Source organism: Haliotis asinina, chromosome 3 (assembly GCF_037392515.1).
Source record: "Haliotis asinina isolate JCU_RB_2024 chromosome 3, JCU_Hal_asi_v2, whole genome shotgun sequence".
NCBI lineage: Eukaryota > Metazoa > Mollusca > Gastropoda > Lepetellida > Haliotidae > Haliotis > Haliotis asinina.
This window is the reverse complement of record NC_090282.1, coordinates 15,926,107-15,944,057: the sequence shown is the minus strand read 5'-3', so window position 1 is coordinate 15,944,057 and position 17,951 is coordinate 15,926,107. Positions and strand designations below refer to the sequence as shown.

Here is a 17,951-nt window from a genome sequence, read left to right as displayed (position 1 = left end):
GCTACCTTCGTCTCCACTACAACGAAGGCTGCTACCCAAGTCCCCACTACGACACTATCTGCAACCCTGGTCCCGACTACAACGTCGTCTGATACGCTAGTCCCTGCCACAACAATCGCCTCTGCAGCGGTCCCGACTACAACGTCGTCTGATACGCTAGTCCCTGCCACAACAATCGCCTCTGCAGCGGTCCCGACTACAACGTCGTCTGATACGCTAGTCCCTACCACAACAATCGCCTCTGCAGCGGTCCCGACTACAACGTCGTCTGATACGCTAGTCCCTGCCACAACAATCGCCTCAGCAGCGGTCCCGACTACAACGTCGTCTGATACGCTAGTCCCTACCACAACAATCGCCTCAGCAGCAGTCCCGACTCCAACGTCGTCTGATACGCTAGTCCCTACCACAACAATCGCCTCTGCAGCGGTCCCGACTACAAAGCCGTCTGCTACACTGGTACCGACTGTAACGTTTCCTGTAACAGAATATACCAGCAGAAACATGTCTGAAACACCTGCTCCGGCTACAGCATTGAAGTATGTCACTGCTCTAACCATCACTATGTACGTTCTTACAGTTTTGTTGGTACTGGAAAATATTTTGATAATTATCATTACACGAAAGACGAGATACCTCCGTTCTCACACAGGAACGCTTCTGATCAGTCAAACCTGTGCAGACATAGTGTTCTACATCGCCTTGCAGTGTAAGTTCTTCCCTCAAAATGAATCCCAAAATGAATCCCAGAGTGATGCATATGGGAAGATGAGGGAGACGTGTTACATTGTAAGCACGGGGCTTATCGGCGTGACCATCACTACATTTGCAGCAATCAGCTGCAATCTGTACGTGGCTGTGTGCCACAGTAACTTCTATCGGAAGCACATGAAAACGTTTTATGTCATCCTTTTCATCGTCATCTCATGGGTCGTGAATTTGAGTCTACCTTTCACAAGACTGGCGAACTTCACGACCAGAACGAATGAGAAATCTGGTGACGTCATCCTCGTGTACGTGCCCTCCCATGCGTGGTCGTGGATGATGTGCGATATTGCCGTGTACGGATTATCTCCCTTTGTGAACGCGTTCTCTTACATCAAAATCTGGAAATATGTGAGAAAGATACAACCTATCCCTAATTCGAACATTAATTTATACGATAAGGTGAAGGTTACCAAATTCACTAGCGGGACCTGTCTGTGCTACATCTTGGCGAGCCTCTTCAGCCACATCTTCTATGTGTTACATGGAACATTTGAACCGTGGCCAGAACGCGTCGGGCCATTCCAAATCTTGTGGTTGTCTTTCAGCTCATTTCTGTTTGTATACCATTTCCTCAAGATTGTGATATACATGATTTTGTATCAGCCCTTCCGACATACCGCTTCTCTCATGTGCCGGAAGGACAGGAACGAGTCTCGGGATTGAGCACTGCTTGGGAAGAGACATCACAGCTTGTTCAGCTTGACCTTAGCTACTCTTCATATGCATGACACTGGAGGTCAAATGGCTCAAACTGCAGGTAGAGTTAACTTCATTAAATAGGGAAGCAGAGAATGTTATTAATGTTGCGTTCGTGCGAAACATGGATACATGGAATCGGTATAGAACGTGTCCCGAAAAACATTTCAGAAAAACAATCATTTCATTTTTGACTGAATTGTTCATATAGTTATATGCTGTCTAGTTTGGTTATGGTAAGTTTTACAACGTACAGACGTCAGTTACTTTCACGATCCGATTCACCCTCGCTATCACTCTCTAAACCCAGTTCAGTTATCACTGAAAACACCAGATGCTAAATCCGAATACATTTATATAAATAAACGAGATACTGGAAAATATTGGTTCACTCTTCAATCACACCTTTTTTTGTCCTCAGCTGTCCTAAGTTTCCTATCACTGAAAACAAAGCAAAACAACTTTGGTATGTATACACAAGCCTAGTGATTTATCAAAATCAATATGCTTGCAAAATAATGTTATTCAATAATTCATACACGCCCACGAAATCACCGTCTGCAAACCAGTCTAGGTTACGAATCCACCGCGAACTGGTTCAGCCTACGAAAACACCGTCTCCCTTTCAGAACTAACCAATGCATTAGTATTCACTTGATCAGGTCAGCTGAACATCCACATACAGAACGAATACATGTATTTCACTTTACTGTTTCGTCTTGCTGTTAAAGGCACATTGTCACGTACAACGTGACGGACGGACGGACAGACAGACCGGCAGGCAGGCAGAGCCTAAAGAGGTAACACTTGCCATGTATGTGTTTGCCGAACAGGCCTCAATCACAAGTTGCATCATACGATATTAGTAAAGAGCGTTCCAAGGTACATAACTGTAGAGTGTTCCCTTGAAATAAAGATTGGCAACCTTGCATAAATTCGTTCGACCTATTTGATTTCATATTGTAATTTTAATATGTAATTTGTTTTTAGAATAAATAATCTGGTAGCTTCGCTGGGGGCTGATAGTTAGCATTAATGAGCGAAATACAGTGTTGACTTTTAGAGAAGTGTGGATAAGGTACCTTAAAGGGGCACTGATGCTGAGCAATGAATGTTTCTCGCTTCAGTTCGTTTCTTTTATTCACTAAAACCACTCACAGTGGTACATAGTACAGCAATAAAAAATGTAGTGTTGATTTTCATACGGTGCAATATCATTAAAAGCTTGAAGGTTTACACAAATACATGCAATGTGCACAGTAGAGATAGACAGTGATACATATATATTGCAGTATCATTAAAGTTTTGAAAGGGTTACATAAACACATGTAATATATTTGCTTAACCTATCAACAATTGTGTATGTTTTTCATGAAAGACTATTCAATCTAAAGTAACTGGATCTTTTACAACAACACTTTAATAATGACTTATTTCTACCTGCTAATAAAGAGTCACACTCAAAAACCTGGTGGTACTCATCACCCACTTCACCAGAGTTACACAACAGACACTTTCTGTGACTAACAGGCACTTTATGCCAGCGTCCTACTCAGCAGGATTACTATCCCTAATTGTCAAAAGTGGTTGTGAAATTTTATCTGGTAATAAAATGTAGTCTTCAGCACCAAACAACGGTTTTATACAATCATATGCTTTATCTGTAGACGATAAACTGTCATAAACTGATCCATTAGAGTTCGTCCAACTTTACAGAGGAGCCAGTTCCTATTAATACAGTTCTTGATATATCAGTTATTAGTCTGTCGTACAGACCCTGAAGTATACATATCCAAGATAGCCCACGCAAGTCTAGAAAACGTGGCAAGTCTAGATTTCCATAGCTTCTGAAAATGAAGAAAGTCTCAGGGCTCCATTTCATTATATTATTTTTTTTTCACTATGAAAGTTTTTACAGTAAAATATGTTCATTTCAGAGACTAGCTGTTAGTCTATATCTGTCATAAGATAAACCAGAATCGTCTAAAATAGATTTAACATAACGTAACCAAACCGGTTGATACTAACTTAACTGTTAATATTTAAGTGTACACTTTAAGTGTAAAATTATTTTGGTTTTCATTATCCAAAATTTTGCACCAATAGGATAATACTCTTTTGGGGGGCTATGATATTTAAAGGCAGGCATCCTGTCATGCCATACAACATATAAGACGGGGTAGCTTTACATAGATGAAGCACCTTCTTAATAAACAATCTATGGACTGATTCTAACTTTTCAAACTTATTTGGGTCCCATATTTCACAACTATACAATAATATTGGTGCAACCATATGCTCAATTGCTTTAAAAAGGCGGTAAGTGTAAATTTCTTGTTTTAGCTAACAACCAAAACATTGCTTTCAGGCCTTGTTCCAAGATTCAATGGCAGCATTATATTTCCGATTTTTTTTTCCAAAGATCAGTATAAGTGTTAGACATGTTCAAATGTACATCAGCAAAATAATATTTGTGGAAATTCACCCTTGCAGTTTCAGAGCCAAATATGACTAATTTAATCTTTTCGATAATTAATTTTAACATCCACTTTACACAATATTCTCTAAAGATATTGATACAACGCTGTAACTCATCCGGACTTTTAGCAAATACTGCTGTTAATTGAGTTGAGGAGTAAAGTTGTTGATGAGGTTCAGAAAACTACAACAAACAAGATCTTTCAATGAAATTCAGAAAATGTACAAATTTCATAGTACACAACATTCAATATCTCACTCACATGATATGTGCATACAATTAACAACCACAAACTTACAATTTGTGAAACATTAACAATTTTTGCACTAACCAACTAACATTTTGGCGTATTAAAAGTTTCATTGTAATTTAGACACAGCATAACCTAGAAATGAAAAGATAAAGTACCCACATGTGTGTCTGTACATTGTTCAGTTTACAGTCAGCTGGGTGACAACCAGGCAGCATGGAGGTCCAATACTTATCAGTCAAAAGTGTAAACAATGGTTGCATGTGGCCAGTAAATGAGTAAGCTCACATGTCACATCAAAGGTCACATCATGACCTCTCCAAAGCTCATGCATTTTGAAGCACATGCTTGTAATTGTGAATTTAGATTAAATGAACTTTGGACATAACAAAGTGTTTCATTCATTGGACCACCATGGATAAAATGATTAAAACCAGTTGTAATACTTGGTAAACAAATTCATTTTAAAGAGTTTGTACACTGAAATGTTTGTAATAAAATCTTGCATTTACACAAGGACATGTGTCAACCAAGTCTGCAAGCCTGACCACTTGATCCTGTTAATCGCCTCTTACAACAAGCAGTGGTTGCTGAAGGCCAGTTCTAACACAGATCTTCACAGGACCCATGCATGCCCTAACAGGCGACTAATGGAAACAGGTGATCAGGTTTGCAGACCTAGCTGATGCATGACCTTGTACCCCAACAGCGTAGATTGATGCTTACGATATCAATCACTGGATTGTATGGTCCAGAATAAATTCTCAACAACAGCCACCACATAGCTGGAATAGTCCAGTGTCAAAAATAAACACAAGCAAAACCATACAAGAAACCTTTGTGTCTAATACTAAAGTGACAACATCAGAAACCCCTCTCTTCTGACTGTTAGTATATCTTGCCCTTTTTGATATGGAAATTTCAACTTCATTACAACTATAGTTTCAACTATCTTGAGTACTTTGGACTTCTCAACAAAAGAAAACAGAAACAAAGGTAAACTCAAAATTTCATCAAACTTGTACAGTTTGAGTGAGTTTGGTTTAACCCTGTGTCTAGCAATATTCCAGCAACATTAGGGTAGGAGACCCCAGGAATGCGATACATACATTGTATCCACGTGGGGAATCGAACCTGGGTCTTCAGAGTGACAAGCGAATGCTTGAACCACTACACTGACCCCATGTCCCATTACAGGTAAGTGTGTGAGTACAGTTTTACACTGCTCTTAGAAACGTTCCAGCAATATCACCGGATACTAGAAATGGGCTGCCCACATTGTACCCATTGGGGGAATTCAGTCAGACAAGCGACTGCTCAAACCACAAGCCTATCCCCACCACCCCTCCCATTCTGTTGATACAGTCACCCATATCACTCCAGTCGCATACTATGTACATTACAAAGAGATGTGAGATAATTGCAAAGAAGAATTATTTCTGAAGAGAATATTGTTTGTATTTTTGTACATTTTTCTCAGTCAATATAACATCAAAAATGATAATTGCAGCTTTGATGTGTCATTCTATTTGCAGCATTTTGTGTCCCCTGAGATTCAGGTTGATTCAGTTTGGTATCTTCCATACACAATTTAGCAGGCACCTATAACTTCTACCTCAGGTCTGGAACACACTGACTTGGAAACCAGCCTGATAACTTGTGTCAAGTGACAGCAGCAAGTCGGGTGAATTTCAACACTGAGAGGAATTCAGGACCAGATCGACGACTTTTCACAACAACCATTTGGAAGCCATTCTTCTTCATAATATCCTCGATTTCATCTGAAAAATTGTTGTTGAGTTGTGTTGTAGTTCAAGTAAATAACTGAGTATTGTATATGTACAGAAAAATACATCACAACCATTCAGCAAACTCATGTGTAAACAAAACTGTATTTACAACTCACACTGATATGAAATAACACTAGACACAAATTGCCATTTAAATTGCATCTCCTTTTCTGCTTGACATTGGCTTTTTCATGTAGAGATGACAATTACCAGCTGTATTTTCTTGCAAACTAGTCTATAATCTGCAACCTAAAGACGAAACCATATGTAGGTGTACCTGTTTGATTGACTGTGATTGGTAATGCTCATCTAGAAATATTTCTTACATAATAAAATGTGTCTAATACAACTGTATAGCAGTTCCGATAAAAACACAGTGGAATTGTCCTAGTGCACATTCTTGTATTCTGATTTTGGCGAGGACATGGTTACAAAAAGTACCCAGGGTATACATCTTTAGCACCTGTGCAGACTATGATCCTTTCACCATTGTTTTGTACAATTTTTCAGCCATATCATCTGGTCAATAACTACAAACCAGACTTGTAAAACTGAAGAGCACTGTATACTTGTATATATTATAACTAAGTTCAACAGAGGATTCAAACTGTATGCCTTTGGGGCTGACATAGCATTCATACGGTGTTATGATGAACAAGGGACATAACTATGGGTACACACAACTTCTTAATTAAAATGCGTAATATGTTGGGGTAGATACCAACATTGTTATAAAGCAAATGAGAAACACATCAACTGCTGGACAGTGGTGTTAGTATCTACACTGACACATCAAACTCGTTATGAGATAGTTGTACAGCTATGGAATTATCTCCCTTGAATACACCCAATGGACAAGCATGATTCCAAAGTAGCTATAGTGTGTTTGTTAAAGCCTATCATCACCTTGATTATTTTCCTTGATAATGACAAGGTAGAAGACGCCTTCTGGTGACATGATTGATGAAACCATGGGAAATAACCTGTCCGTGACCTCCCGGCCTCTGATACCTCCTGCCCATGATGCCTCAATGCCTGTGCTGCCCACCTGTGTGCAAGGAGCAGTGACGATAAAGACATCAGTAAAATCAGAACTCAGATATAGGAGACTTCGCTGCCTGCTGAATGAACCTCAGCCAACTTTAACTGACTTTGACCACTCCAAAGTAAGTGCTGGTTCTTTGGCCATTCAGATGTCAGCCTTCAAAAGAAATCTTTTTATCTTTATTTTGGTCTTTACAGTTTTGCTGGCAATTTTGATCTTTGCAATGGATAAAGTGTCCAGATATATTCCCGCAATAGAATAAGGATAAAGATGCTCAGAAATTACATGATCATGATGATAAGAGCATTCTCACATTGTATTGAAAGCAAAAGACATGATCACATATGGTGGGTTGAAAAGCAACACCCTACCTCCTGACTTGGTGTCACTACATACGGTGGGTTGAAGAGCAGCACATCAATGCAACCAGTGAGGCGAGATGATAGACAGTTCACCTGTAACAGTAATAGACTTTTCTACAATATTTAGTTAAATAGTCTCAAGAAAATGGCAATGCTACTACTTTTATAATAGGTTTTGGGTATGTTAGGACAATTATATCAATCCTCAATATAGTCAGTGACTTCTGAAATGAAACATTTATAAAGACCAATATGCAAATCAAATCCAGCCAAAGTGCATGTTTATATGCTAAGAGTGTTAAGTCAATATTCAAGTTCTGATAAGTAAATGGCATGAACATAATAATGTCCAAAAACATGAGTGCATGTTTATTGTTATGACAGCATAATTCCAGCTTCATGGACAGAGTGTTAAATGCACTAATAACTTTTCAAATATAATACAAGGAAGCTGCTACTCTTTTTTCATTTCATGCATGCCACAAGTTGAATAATGAGTGAGTGAGTTTAGTTTAATGTCGCACTAACCAATATTCCTGCTATATGACGGTGGTCTGTAAATTATCAAGTTTGAACCAGATAAATCAGTGATCAACAGCATGAACATCAATCTGAGCAATTGGGAACCGATGATATGTGTCAATCAAGTTAGACAGTATGACCACCTGATCCCATTAGTCGCTTCTTATGAGAAGTATAGTCTCCCTATGTGGCAAGCATGGGTTGGTGAAGACTTATTCTACCCCGGAACTTCACAAGTCAGTTCAATAATGAACATGCTAGAGGTCTATTGGTAAAATGAAAAATATCCCGTCTCAGTTAACACAAGTCGTTCCCTGTATTTGTCGAACCACCACAACATACCAGATCTGTGACAACAGGTTCCACAATGACCGAGTTCCTGCAGGCTGTCTCTCTCGTGATGCAAGCTGCCTTCACATTGATGTCTGTACTCCTACAACAGAAAGACACAATCTGGTCTAAGGGAGGTAACTCGTGTTGTACGTTACCATACACACATCCAGCTGTGACAAAATAATGTTCAGTCATTTATGGAACATTGGTTGATCTGGGATATTGAGAGGATCACAACTTGACTTCTGAAGTTATTCTACAAGTAAAGCACAGCATGGATTACTGACCGTAATATCAATCACTACATTATTTACTTCTGAGAATGGTATCATACAACGAACCAAAGGAAATTCATAGTTTCCATTCTGAGTGCGTGAGTAGCTGAATATGTGGCTGAGTAGTGAGGGAGTGACTGAATATGTGGCTGAGTGAGTGAATGAGTGACTGAATATGTGGCTGAGTGAGTGAATGAGTGACTGAATATGTGGCTGAGCGAGTGAATGAGTGACTGAGTGACTGAGTGAGTGAGAGAGTATTCATGTCGCTTATTCCAGCAATATCACATCGCGGGGAAGATCCAGGATCCCAAGCCATAACAAACAGCGGCAGGTGTATCTAACAGAGAAAAGCTCAGGAGCCTTTGGTCACAGCTAGGATCTTTGTACTATAAAAGAAGGCAGATGTTGACTCACATATACACACTTGAAGAGCCCAACATCCTGGCAAGGAAGGTGATACAGACCCCAGATCCAGAACCAATCTCCAGGCACACTGTTGGCCTGAAATCATCCATAAATTGAAATACATTCTGTTTCAATACATAGCTATAAAATTCCACCCTTATAACGATCCACAGTGGTGCAACAAATTAAACATTTCTGGCTGAATTCATACCAACAAATTATATGGTATGCTGCAGAGAATATGTCAGGTCATGTGCTATCCAAAAGAAGTGGATATTGTACAGTTGATAAAATGTCTTTTTAATGAAATATGAGCTCAGGGTGAGTTGTTTAATTACACTCCATCACAGACAGAACTGGCCTGTAGTATATAGACAAATGCTTAGTCTCTGAATATCTATCATTTTTATATTAACAAACGAACCCATTAAAAGGAGCTCCAGGGAAACCAGAGATTCAGAACCTCTGAACATGAGGAAATCTAGACTTGCTTCAGTTAAGGCCTTAGCATTTGGCAGTAGGTAAAAATATGTGGTTCACAGACTGTCAGACAGACTATGTAATATACTGCTATAGGACCTGTGTTACCATTGACAGTAGCTTCTAATAGCAACGTAGCACAACATACATAAACAATGCCTTGATTAATTCCACTCATCTGTGGGTCACTGTACCTCAGCTTAGCAAGGAAGTCATGTTCTTGTTCCAGGGCGTCAAGGAAGAGGAATGAATCTTCTGCAGGCTCATAGACATGGTTGTAATCTGAGCTGCTCACGTGACCCAAGTCTGGGGTGGAAAACATGCCAGACATGCTGCAAACAGGTAGACAGAATGAGTCAGAATGACTCAAGATACTTTAGAATGACTGCAAGATACTCTCATATGTACAATAGGAAGAATTATTATTTATATACATGTTTCAGTGAGAAATTCTAAACATAATTCAATGCCAATTTTCGAAATTCCTGGGACTGTCAAAGAATCCATATAACAATTGTTGTCAAATCCTTTAAATCAATGAACGTCATATTGTTGTGGGCAAATTAATTCCGGTCGATTTGATGGAAATTGTATCACTTGTAATTAGTGATTAAATTACATCGTTACTGTGAAATCGCCATGACACCCAGACGACTATAATGTCAATAATATTAACCAAGTCACCGTTATGATCGAACAGCACTAGAAATCTGGAGTAGAACAAGTACTTGGATTGGAAGTAGGATTAGCAATAGACTGGAGCAGCAGTCCCTTGATAGGTCAAGCTAAAGAATTCGACTCCTAGATGAAACTCTCATATTGAAAACACTTTTAGTCCATAATGTGTCATTGCAACAGCCTACTTTCCCGCTTTATTGGCATGTGGAATTCAATCACAGCCCATAGGTTCATGGGACGCCGCACAAACTTTCACATGTGGTTGTTTACCTACGAACGGGGTTGAGAGTTATTTGCCCTTTGCAAGGACGTTAAACTGGTAGCGTTTATGTGTTGCGAAACGGCTATTCGGCGTGGGACTCAAAGTATGTGAAGCGCAAGTAAAATCTCGAACACGACATTACCTGGGACTCTGTTATGCTGAAAGTCGCACATTCTGTTATACCAACCCTGAAACAACATATCGAAGAAAGCCCATGCAAGTCTAGAATATGTGGCATATCTAGATTCCTATAGTTTTATCTGAAAATGAAGAATGTCCATGGACCCCTTTTCTTTATATTTAATAATTATTATTTCATTAACAGTATTTTTCTGTAAAATATGTTCGTTTCAGAGACTAGATGCTAGTCTGATAGTCCCACATATTCTACTCGAACGATGTCCTCAGTGCGCTTCGGTCTGTACTGAACAAGCTTAGGTGTGTCTGTTCAAGATTGCTATTGAAATAGCAGACTAGAAGACTAGACTGTGTCATATTTACGAACATGGATATTTACGAACTTGGTCAGTGTTTTAAGTGTTGGGCTGTTTGAGCTGTCTGGGCCCGATAATCCAGTGACTGACATCATGAGCATCGATATACGTATTCAAGACACGAATGCTGGATCTGTCAGATAAGTGAACCTGACTTACGTATCCTTTAGTCGCGTTCTAGTACAGGCTGAGTCGTTTCTGGGTTGCTGAAGAAGAATCTGAATAGGGGTCCGTTTTCTTTTACTAGCCCCCAGTGTGCATCACGAAGTTCAGTGGTGATTTTCACATGTCAATCTACATTATCTCAACTTCGTATATCACTGGTTTGTCTAGTCCAGAATCGACAATTTACAGACCCAAGCCTAAAAAACTGCAAAAAAAACTGTTGAAGGCCGCGTTGAACAACAACCAAACAAAACTATGATTGTATTTCTGTTTTATTGAACTGAAGTGTGATTTTAAGTCGAATGAATCATTTAAGAACTAATCTACTAGGCAAAAGAAACTTTTAAATCAACGTTTTCGCGATTACAGATGCTGCCATAAAGTGAAATGTTTCCAGAAAATATTCGCCAAGACGAGTAGCATAAGTACATGATTAAGTTCATTTCGTGTAGGCGTGAACAATTACAAAAGGAGTATAAATGGACATTAGACCCGTAAAACACTGTCAACGCAGGTTATAATGGGCTCGAACTGTACGTCAGTGGCAGCGACGTGATTGGGAGAGACTGACACCAAATTGTGTCCAAGAGGTGAACCCTTTTGGTGAAGGCGGTGTCATTTTATGGGGTGGGATTTGCGGTCAGAAGAGAACACGAATTGTCATACTTCATGCAAATTTGACTGCTCAAAGGTACAGAGACAAAAAGTCTCGAGATCAGTTGTGTTACCACTTGTGCGTCAAAGCCGAAGGGTTTGTTCTTGGACAATGCACGTCCACATAACGCCAGGCCCGTACCTGACTACCTCTACAGCATGTACCTCAACGTATTGCCCTGTCCAGCACAATCTCTGGATATGAATCCGACAGAGCATCTCTGGGATCTTCTTGTTAAACAATTTAGACACCCTCCACCAGCAGATCGACAGCAGATCGAACAAGTTCTCTTGGATCTTCGGCACAGAATTCCTCCCGACGTCATCCAGCGACATACGCCATCCACGAGGAGACGTGTATTGGCATGTATCGATTCAAGGGGTCGTAACACAGTTGAACGGTTCCATTATGTGACATGAAACACATCTTGAAAATGACCTGTGACTGGGTAATATTTTATTCTAACCCCAGTTTTGTGCTTGATTCCGTGACCACTGACCAGACTGGGCATTGATATTATACAAATTTATATTTTGTGTAATAAATAATATTTCTGTGATATATGTCTAGGTGTCTTCTTTAGGAGCCACAACATTAGGTGATAAGCTTCTTTTGCCCGGTAGTTAAGTATTCAGAAACAGACTTCAGAACATAACTACTATTCCAGCTACCTGTTTAACAGAGTTTACGGTTCCGAGTGTCGTAGCGGCTACAATCAATAAAGGCACAGCCTGATACCGTGTCTGGTATATCGTACAGTGGCTATCAACTATGTATTTTCTTTGCCCAGTCTCAACAGTCGTTACATTTCTTGAGTAAACACAACACATAGATTGAGAAATACTTGTTCTTTGCATACACGTTATATAGCCACACATACGTACACGAAATACAAATGGAGCAAGTGTACATACACGTGCATCCAAAAGCGTTGATACTTGCTCGTGCTATTGACCCCTGGAGTGTTCGATACAGACTCAATTATTTGTAAACACACGCAACGACATGTAAAGTGACATAATTACATTTGAACGAAGTAAGTTATAGTACCCGTGGAGATTTTCCTGTGACATGGGCAGGGTGGTCAGGCTCGATGAGATATAGTGGGAGGCGGGGGCAGAGAGAGAGAGGGAGATGACTCTGAGGCGGGGATAAAGAGGAGGCTTGCTTTTGTTAAGAGAACAAAAACACTGCTTGTTGTGTGTGTCGATTATTTGCGTCTGAAAAACTGCCAAAATTAGTAATTATTCTCTCAGTTGGATTTGGTTATTTACCGCAGTAATGCGGTACTGTAACATATTGTGTGATGTCCCTGACAGGAACATACAAAACACGCTGTGTTCAGGTGCTGAGTGAAGGGGAAACACAACACTTGTACAGTGGTTTTGTACTGGCTGATGCTACAAGGGACATTTGTGCTCGATAAACTGAGAATCCCCGCGTGCAGATCAATTACCTTTTATCCAACACCAAGATGTAGCGCGAAAAGTCAATGAAGCCCTTCTAAAATATCGTATATTTACACCACTAGGACACGACATACGCGTTGAAACAGCTCACATGGATTTGTGAGTGAAATGATAGAGATGCAAAGTCACACCGGCAGCTTCTCAGCCAAGGTGTGACAGGATTGTGCATAAATTTTATAAATCCCCTCGCGTAAGGAATTTATAACATCAGATAACATGCCAGTGAATTACATTATAAAGAGTTTCGAGTAAGCAAATAATGCTTAACACCAAAAACCGACACAACAAAAAATTCGCACTATTGATCACCATCCACACACATTATTTTCCCTTCTACGAAAACGTTTGTACAATGCAAATAAGAAACTTAAATGAGAAGTAATTCAAGAATTCCCTACGTTCTCAATGCGGCACCTTCTCAATTAATTTCAATTCAGAGACCGGCCGTTTTGATCCTTTGTTCTTTAGTATTCGGACGATTTGAAATATGGCCGGTGTAGCTTAGTGGTTAAAGCGAACGCTCGCCACGCCGAAAGCCCAGATTCGTTTTCCCCACACAATGGTATAATGGAGATATAAGACATGTTCACTATACCTTCGAGGTCCCATAATTATATTATTTTCATCTATCATATCGTCTCTGCTAACCCTAACCTACTATACGAAAGGATTATGGGTAAACGTGGTAAAATAGTTATAAAATAAGGTGGCGAACATGTAATACAATCGCACAGGTACAAACTGGGAAACCCATTTTATGTCGTCACCACATTGATAGTACCGGAATATTTCAAAAAGTGGGATTTAACTCACTCACTCGTTCCTAGATCTCTGAACCCATTGGAACACTGACTCGTTTGGACGTCTCTGAAACCAGGCATTGGAACAATCAAAATGAAACTTGGGTCTAGATAAGCTTTAATGATGTGTCTTAACAATATAAATTTACTTGTAAAAGGGGTCAGAAACGGGTGCAACAAAAAAGCAAATATGTTTTAACTATCCTTTTTGCGAAGTTGTGGAATCAAACTGACGAGCTTCTGTCAAAGCCATATACATTCAGACACTTAGCGTTAACCTACCCAAAACCATGAATCGACAGAAGGGGCTGAAAATTGAAAAGGTAGCTTCGCTCCAAGGGTGTAGTGAATGCTAATTACATTGTGAATCTACACTAAAACAGGCAAGTCTAGATAAGCGAACACTACCAAAAAACTACCGTTTGTCTTGTCTCAAGCAACCATAGGTACAACACGAAACGATGGGGCATGGAGTCTTACAGTGTATCAACTAACCGCATTTTCACAAACATTTTCACATTTTCCTGAATATATAAACAACAAATATTTCTCGAATTAAACAGTGCTAGATATATAAAGATATATGCTTTCAATGTTGGTCCCTTACACTTCAAAAAAGATTTTAGACTGTTAATGTTTTATAATGTGTTATAAGGCCAAAATTTGTGTTTAGCGGAGTATTTTACATGGACCTGTGACAAGTCAAAGTCCAAATTATCCTCTATCACCCGTATATGGTCAACGAACACCGGTACATGGTCCTCTGACGCTTATATATGACCCGCTAACACCTTTATATGATCCTCTAACACCAGAATATGATCCTCTAACACCAGAATATGGTCCTCTAACATAACTATATGGTCCCCTAACATCATTATATGGTCATCTAACACAAGTATATGGTCATCTAACACAAGTATATGGTCCTCTAACATAACTATATGGTCCTCTAACATCAGTATATGGTCATCTAACACAAGTATATGGTCCTCTAACATAACTATATGGTCCCCTAACATCATTATATGGTCATCTAACACAAGTATATGGTCCTCTAACACAACTATATGGTCATCTAACACAACTATATGGTCATCTAACATAACTATATGGTCCCCTAACATCATTATATGGTCATCTAACACAAGTATATGGTCCTCTAACATCAGTATATGGTCATCTAACACAAGTATATGGTCCTCTAACACAACTATATGGTCATCTAACACAAGTATATGGTCCTCTAACATAACTATATGGTCCCCTAACATCATTATATGGTCATCTAACACAAGTATATGGTCATCTAACACAAGTATATGGTCCTCTAACATAACTATATGGTCCTCTAACATCAGTATATGGTCATCTAACACAAGTATATGGTCCTCTAACATAACTATATGGTCCCCTAACATCATTATATGGTCATCTAACACAAGTATATGGTCCTCTAACACAACTATATGGTCATCTAACACAACTATATGGTCATCTAACACAAGTATATGGTCCCCTAACATCATTACATGGTCATCTAACACAAGTATATGGTCCTCTAACATAACTATATGGTCCTCTAACATCATTATATGGTCATCTAACACAAGTATATGGTCCTCTAACACAACTATATGGTCCCCTAACATCAGTATATGGTCATCTAACACAAGTATATGGTCCTCTAACATAACTATATGGTCCCCTAACATCATTATATGGTCATCTAACACAAGTATATGGTCCTCTAACACAACTATATGGTCATCTAACACAACTATATGGTCCTCTAACACAACTATATGGTCCTCTAACACAAGTATATGGTCCTCCAACACAAGTATATGGTCCTCTAACATCAGTATATGGTCCTCTAACACCAGTATATGGTCCTCTAATACCAGTCTTCCAATCCATCACTTTAGAACCTAGGCAACCATACATACTCTTGGAGCACAAAATCCAAGAAATCGCATGCATGTCTAGATCATACAGTTTCAGTTTAAAAACAAAACGACTGACAGTCTTTCAAACTTCAGAAGAACATAGACATGTTGTGGTCTAATAATAGTACAAAGATAGGACACAAATCGATGCTCACACTGCTGATCACTGGATTGTCTGGTCCAAACTCAATTATTTCCAGATTGCCACCATATGGCTGGAATGTTGCTGAGTGCGGCATAAAACTAAACCCGATCGCTCACTCACTAACACAACTACTAAAACAACCAAGATAAGATATTTGGCAATATCATATAAACTACAAATATAAACACAGTAGGCACACAGACATAGAAACACACATATGAATGATCTTTATATTATAACAATTTCACAAATGACCTGGAAACGATGTGAGGAGAATATGGTAACACACAGAATTCATTTGAAATTGTAAATACGATGATATTTTAGAATAATTAGTTATAACTTCAGTATACCTAATCTATTTTGAGGTGTTATATTATCGATCACCTCACATTATTATTTCGTGCGTGACTATCAAACAAAGAACAACAGTTAGGAAATGACGACAATTACTGCTAAGAATGGGCAGGGCATGGCTACCCGTAGACTAAAGCTTTGTCTCTGGGTACATGTAAGTTTGATTGTAAGAAATAGACCCATTTAATTTGAAAATGAGCCACGGGGAGGCCAGACATCCTGAGCCTTGGAAACCTACACTGGCTTCTTTCAGGGCTTTATCATTGCAGGGAGGGCTAGGCTGTAGGAAAAATAGTATGGTTCGGGGACTGTGAGACAGACTAGGCTACCCCCTTTTAAATGTAGCGCATAGATGTGGATGAGGCCAGTAATTGAGCAGATGACCCCTCGCTATGTGGCCTTGGCCTGCTCAAGCCACACCAGCCTGTTTACAACCGTCCCTGGTGTTTAAATACATCTCGGTTTGTTTGGCATAGTTTCTTGATGTCGGTAATTTCCTCAATGCAACAGGCTTCAAAGTTTACACGTTGCCGATGAGTCATCAAATTATAAATCAGTCACGCGCAAAAAAACCCCCACAGCTTTAAATTTCTAACATTTTCACGTCATTGAAATGCAAACATGGTTCCGACATACACAGTATAGAGGATTTGTGAATAATATATTCGGGACCTTACGTGATTTTGACACGGATTTTTTAAACTGTGTACATCAAGTTTTGTTCTTTAGTATTCGGACGATTGGAAATATGGCCAGTGTAGCTTAGTGGTTAAAGCCACGCTCGCCACGCCGAACGCACATGTTCGTTTTCCCCATACAATGGTATAATGGAGATATAAGATATGTTCACTATACCCTCGAGGTCCCATAATTATATTATTATCATCTATCATATCGTCTTTACTAACCCTAACCTATTATACGAAAGGATTATGGGTGGTAAAACGTGGTAAAATAGTTATAAAATAAGGTGGCGAACATGTAATACAATCGCACAGGTACAAACTGGGAAACCCATTTTATGTCGTCACCACATTGATAGTACCGGAATATTTCAAAAAGTGGGATTTAACTCACTCACTCGTTCCTAGGTCTCTGAACCCATTGGAACACTGACTCGTTTGGACGTCTCTGAACCCATTGGAACACTGACTCGTTTGGACGTCTCTGAACCCATTGGAACACTGACTCGTTTGGACGTCTCTGAACCCATTGGAACACTGACTCGTTTGGACGTCTCTTAACCCATTGGAACACTGACTCGTTTGGACGTCTCTGAACCCATTGGAACACTGACTCGTTTGGACGTCTCTTAGACTAACAGCTAGTCTCTGAAATGAACATATTTTATTGAAAAAACGTCCATAGTGAAAAAAAAATATAATGAAATGGAGCCCTGAGACTTTCTTCATCTTCAGAAACTAAGGAAATCTAGACTTGCCACATTTTCTAGACTTGCGTGGGCTTTCTTGGATATTTATACTTCAGGGTCTGTACGACAGACTAGACGTCTCTGAAACTAGGCATTGGAACAATCAAAATGAAACTTTGGTCTAGATAAGCTTTAAT

At 39.4% G+C, this 17,951-nt stretch overlaps 1 protein-coding gene across 4 annotated transcripts; it reads right to left on the bottom strand.

Moving 5' to 3' along the window:
* Positions 1-2,586: 2,586 nt before the first annotated feature.
* Positions 2,587-17,524, bottom strand: LOC137279259 (methyltransferase N6AMT1-like). Of its 4 annotated transcripts, none has more exons than XM_067811766.1 (7): positions 17,460-17,524; positions 9,603-9,740; positions 8,938-9,024; positions 8,255-8,345; positions 7,400-7,483; positions 6,890-7,031; positions 2,587-5,974 (listed from the first exon to the last, which is right to left on the bottom strand). In XM_067811766.1, exons 2-7 carry the CDS (start codon positions 9,737-9,739, stop codon positions 5,856-5,858), a joined length of 660 nt encoding a protein of 219 aa, XP_067667867.1. In that variant the 5' UTR covers position 9,740; positions 17,460-17,524; the 3' UTR covers positions 2,587-5,855. The 4 variants fall into 4 exon arrangements, with proteins under 4 accessions (XP_067667867.1, XP_067667864.1, XP_067667865.1 ...); XM_067811763.1 differs by lacking the exon at positions 17,460-17,524 and adding an exon at positions 10,272-10,377; XM_067811764.1 differs by lacking the exon at positions 17,460-17,524 and adding an exon at positions 10,137-10,356.
* Between the last annotated feature and the right edge of the window lie 427 nt (positions 17,525-17,951).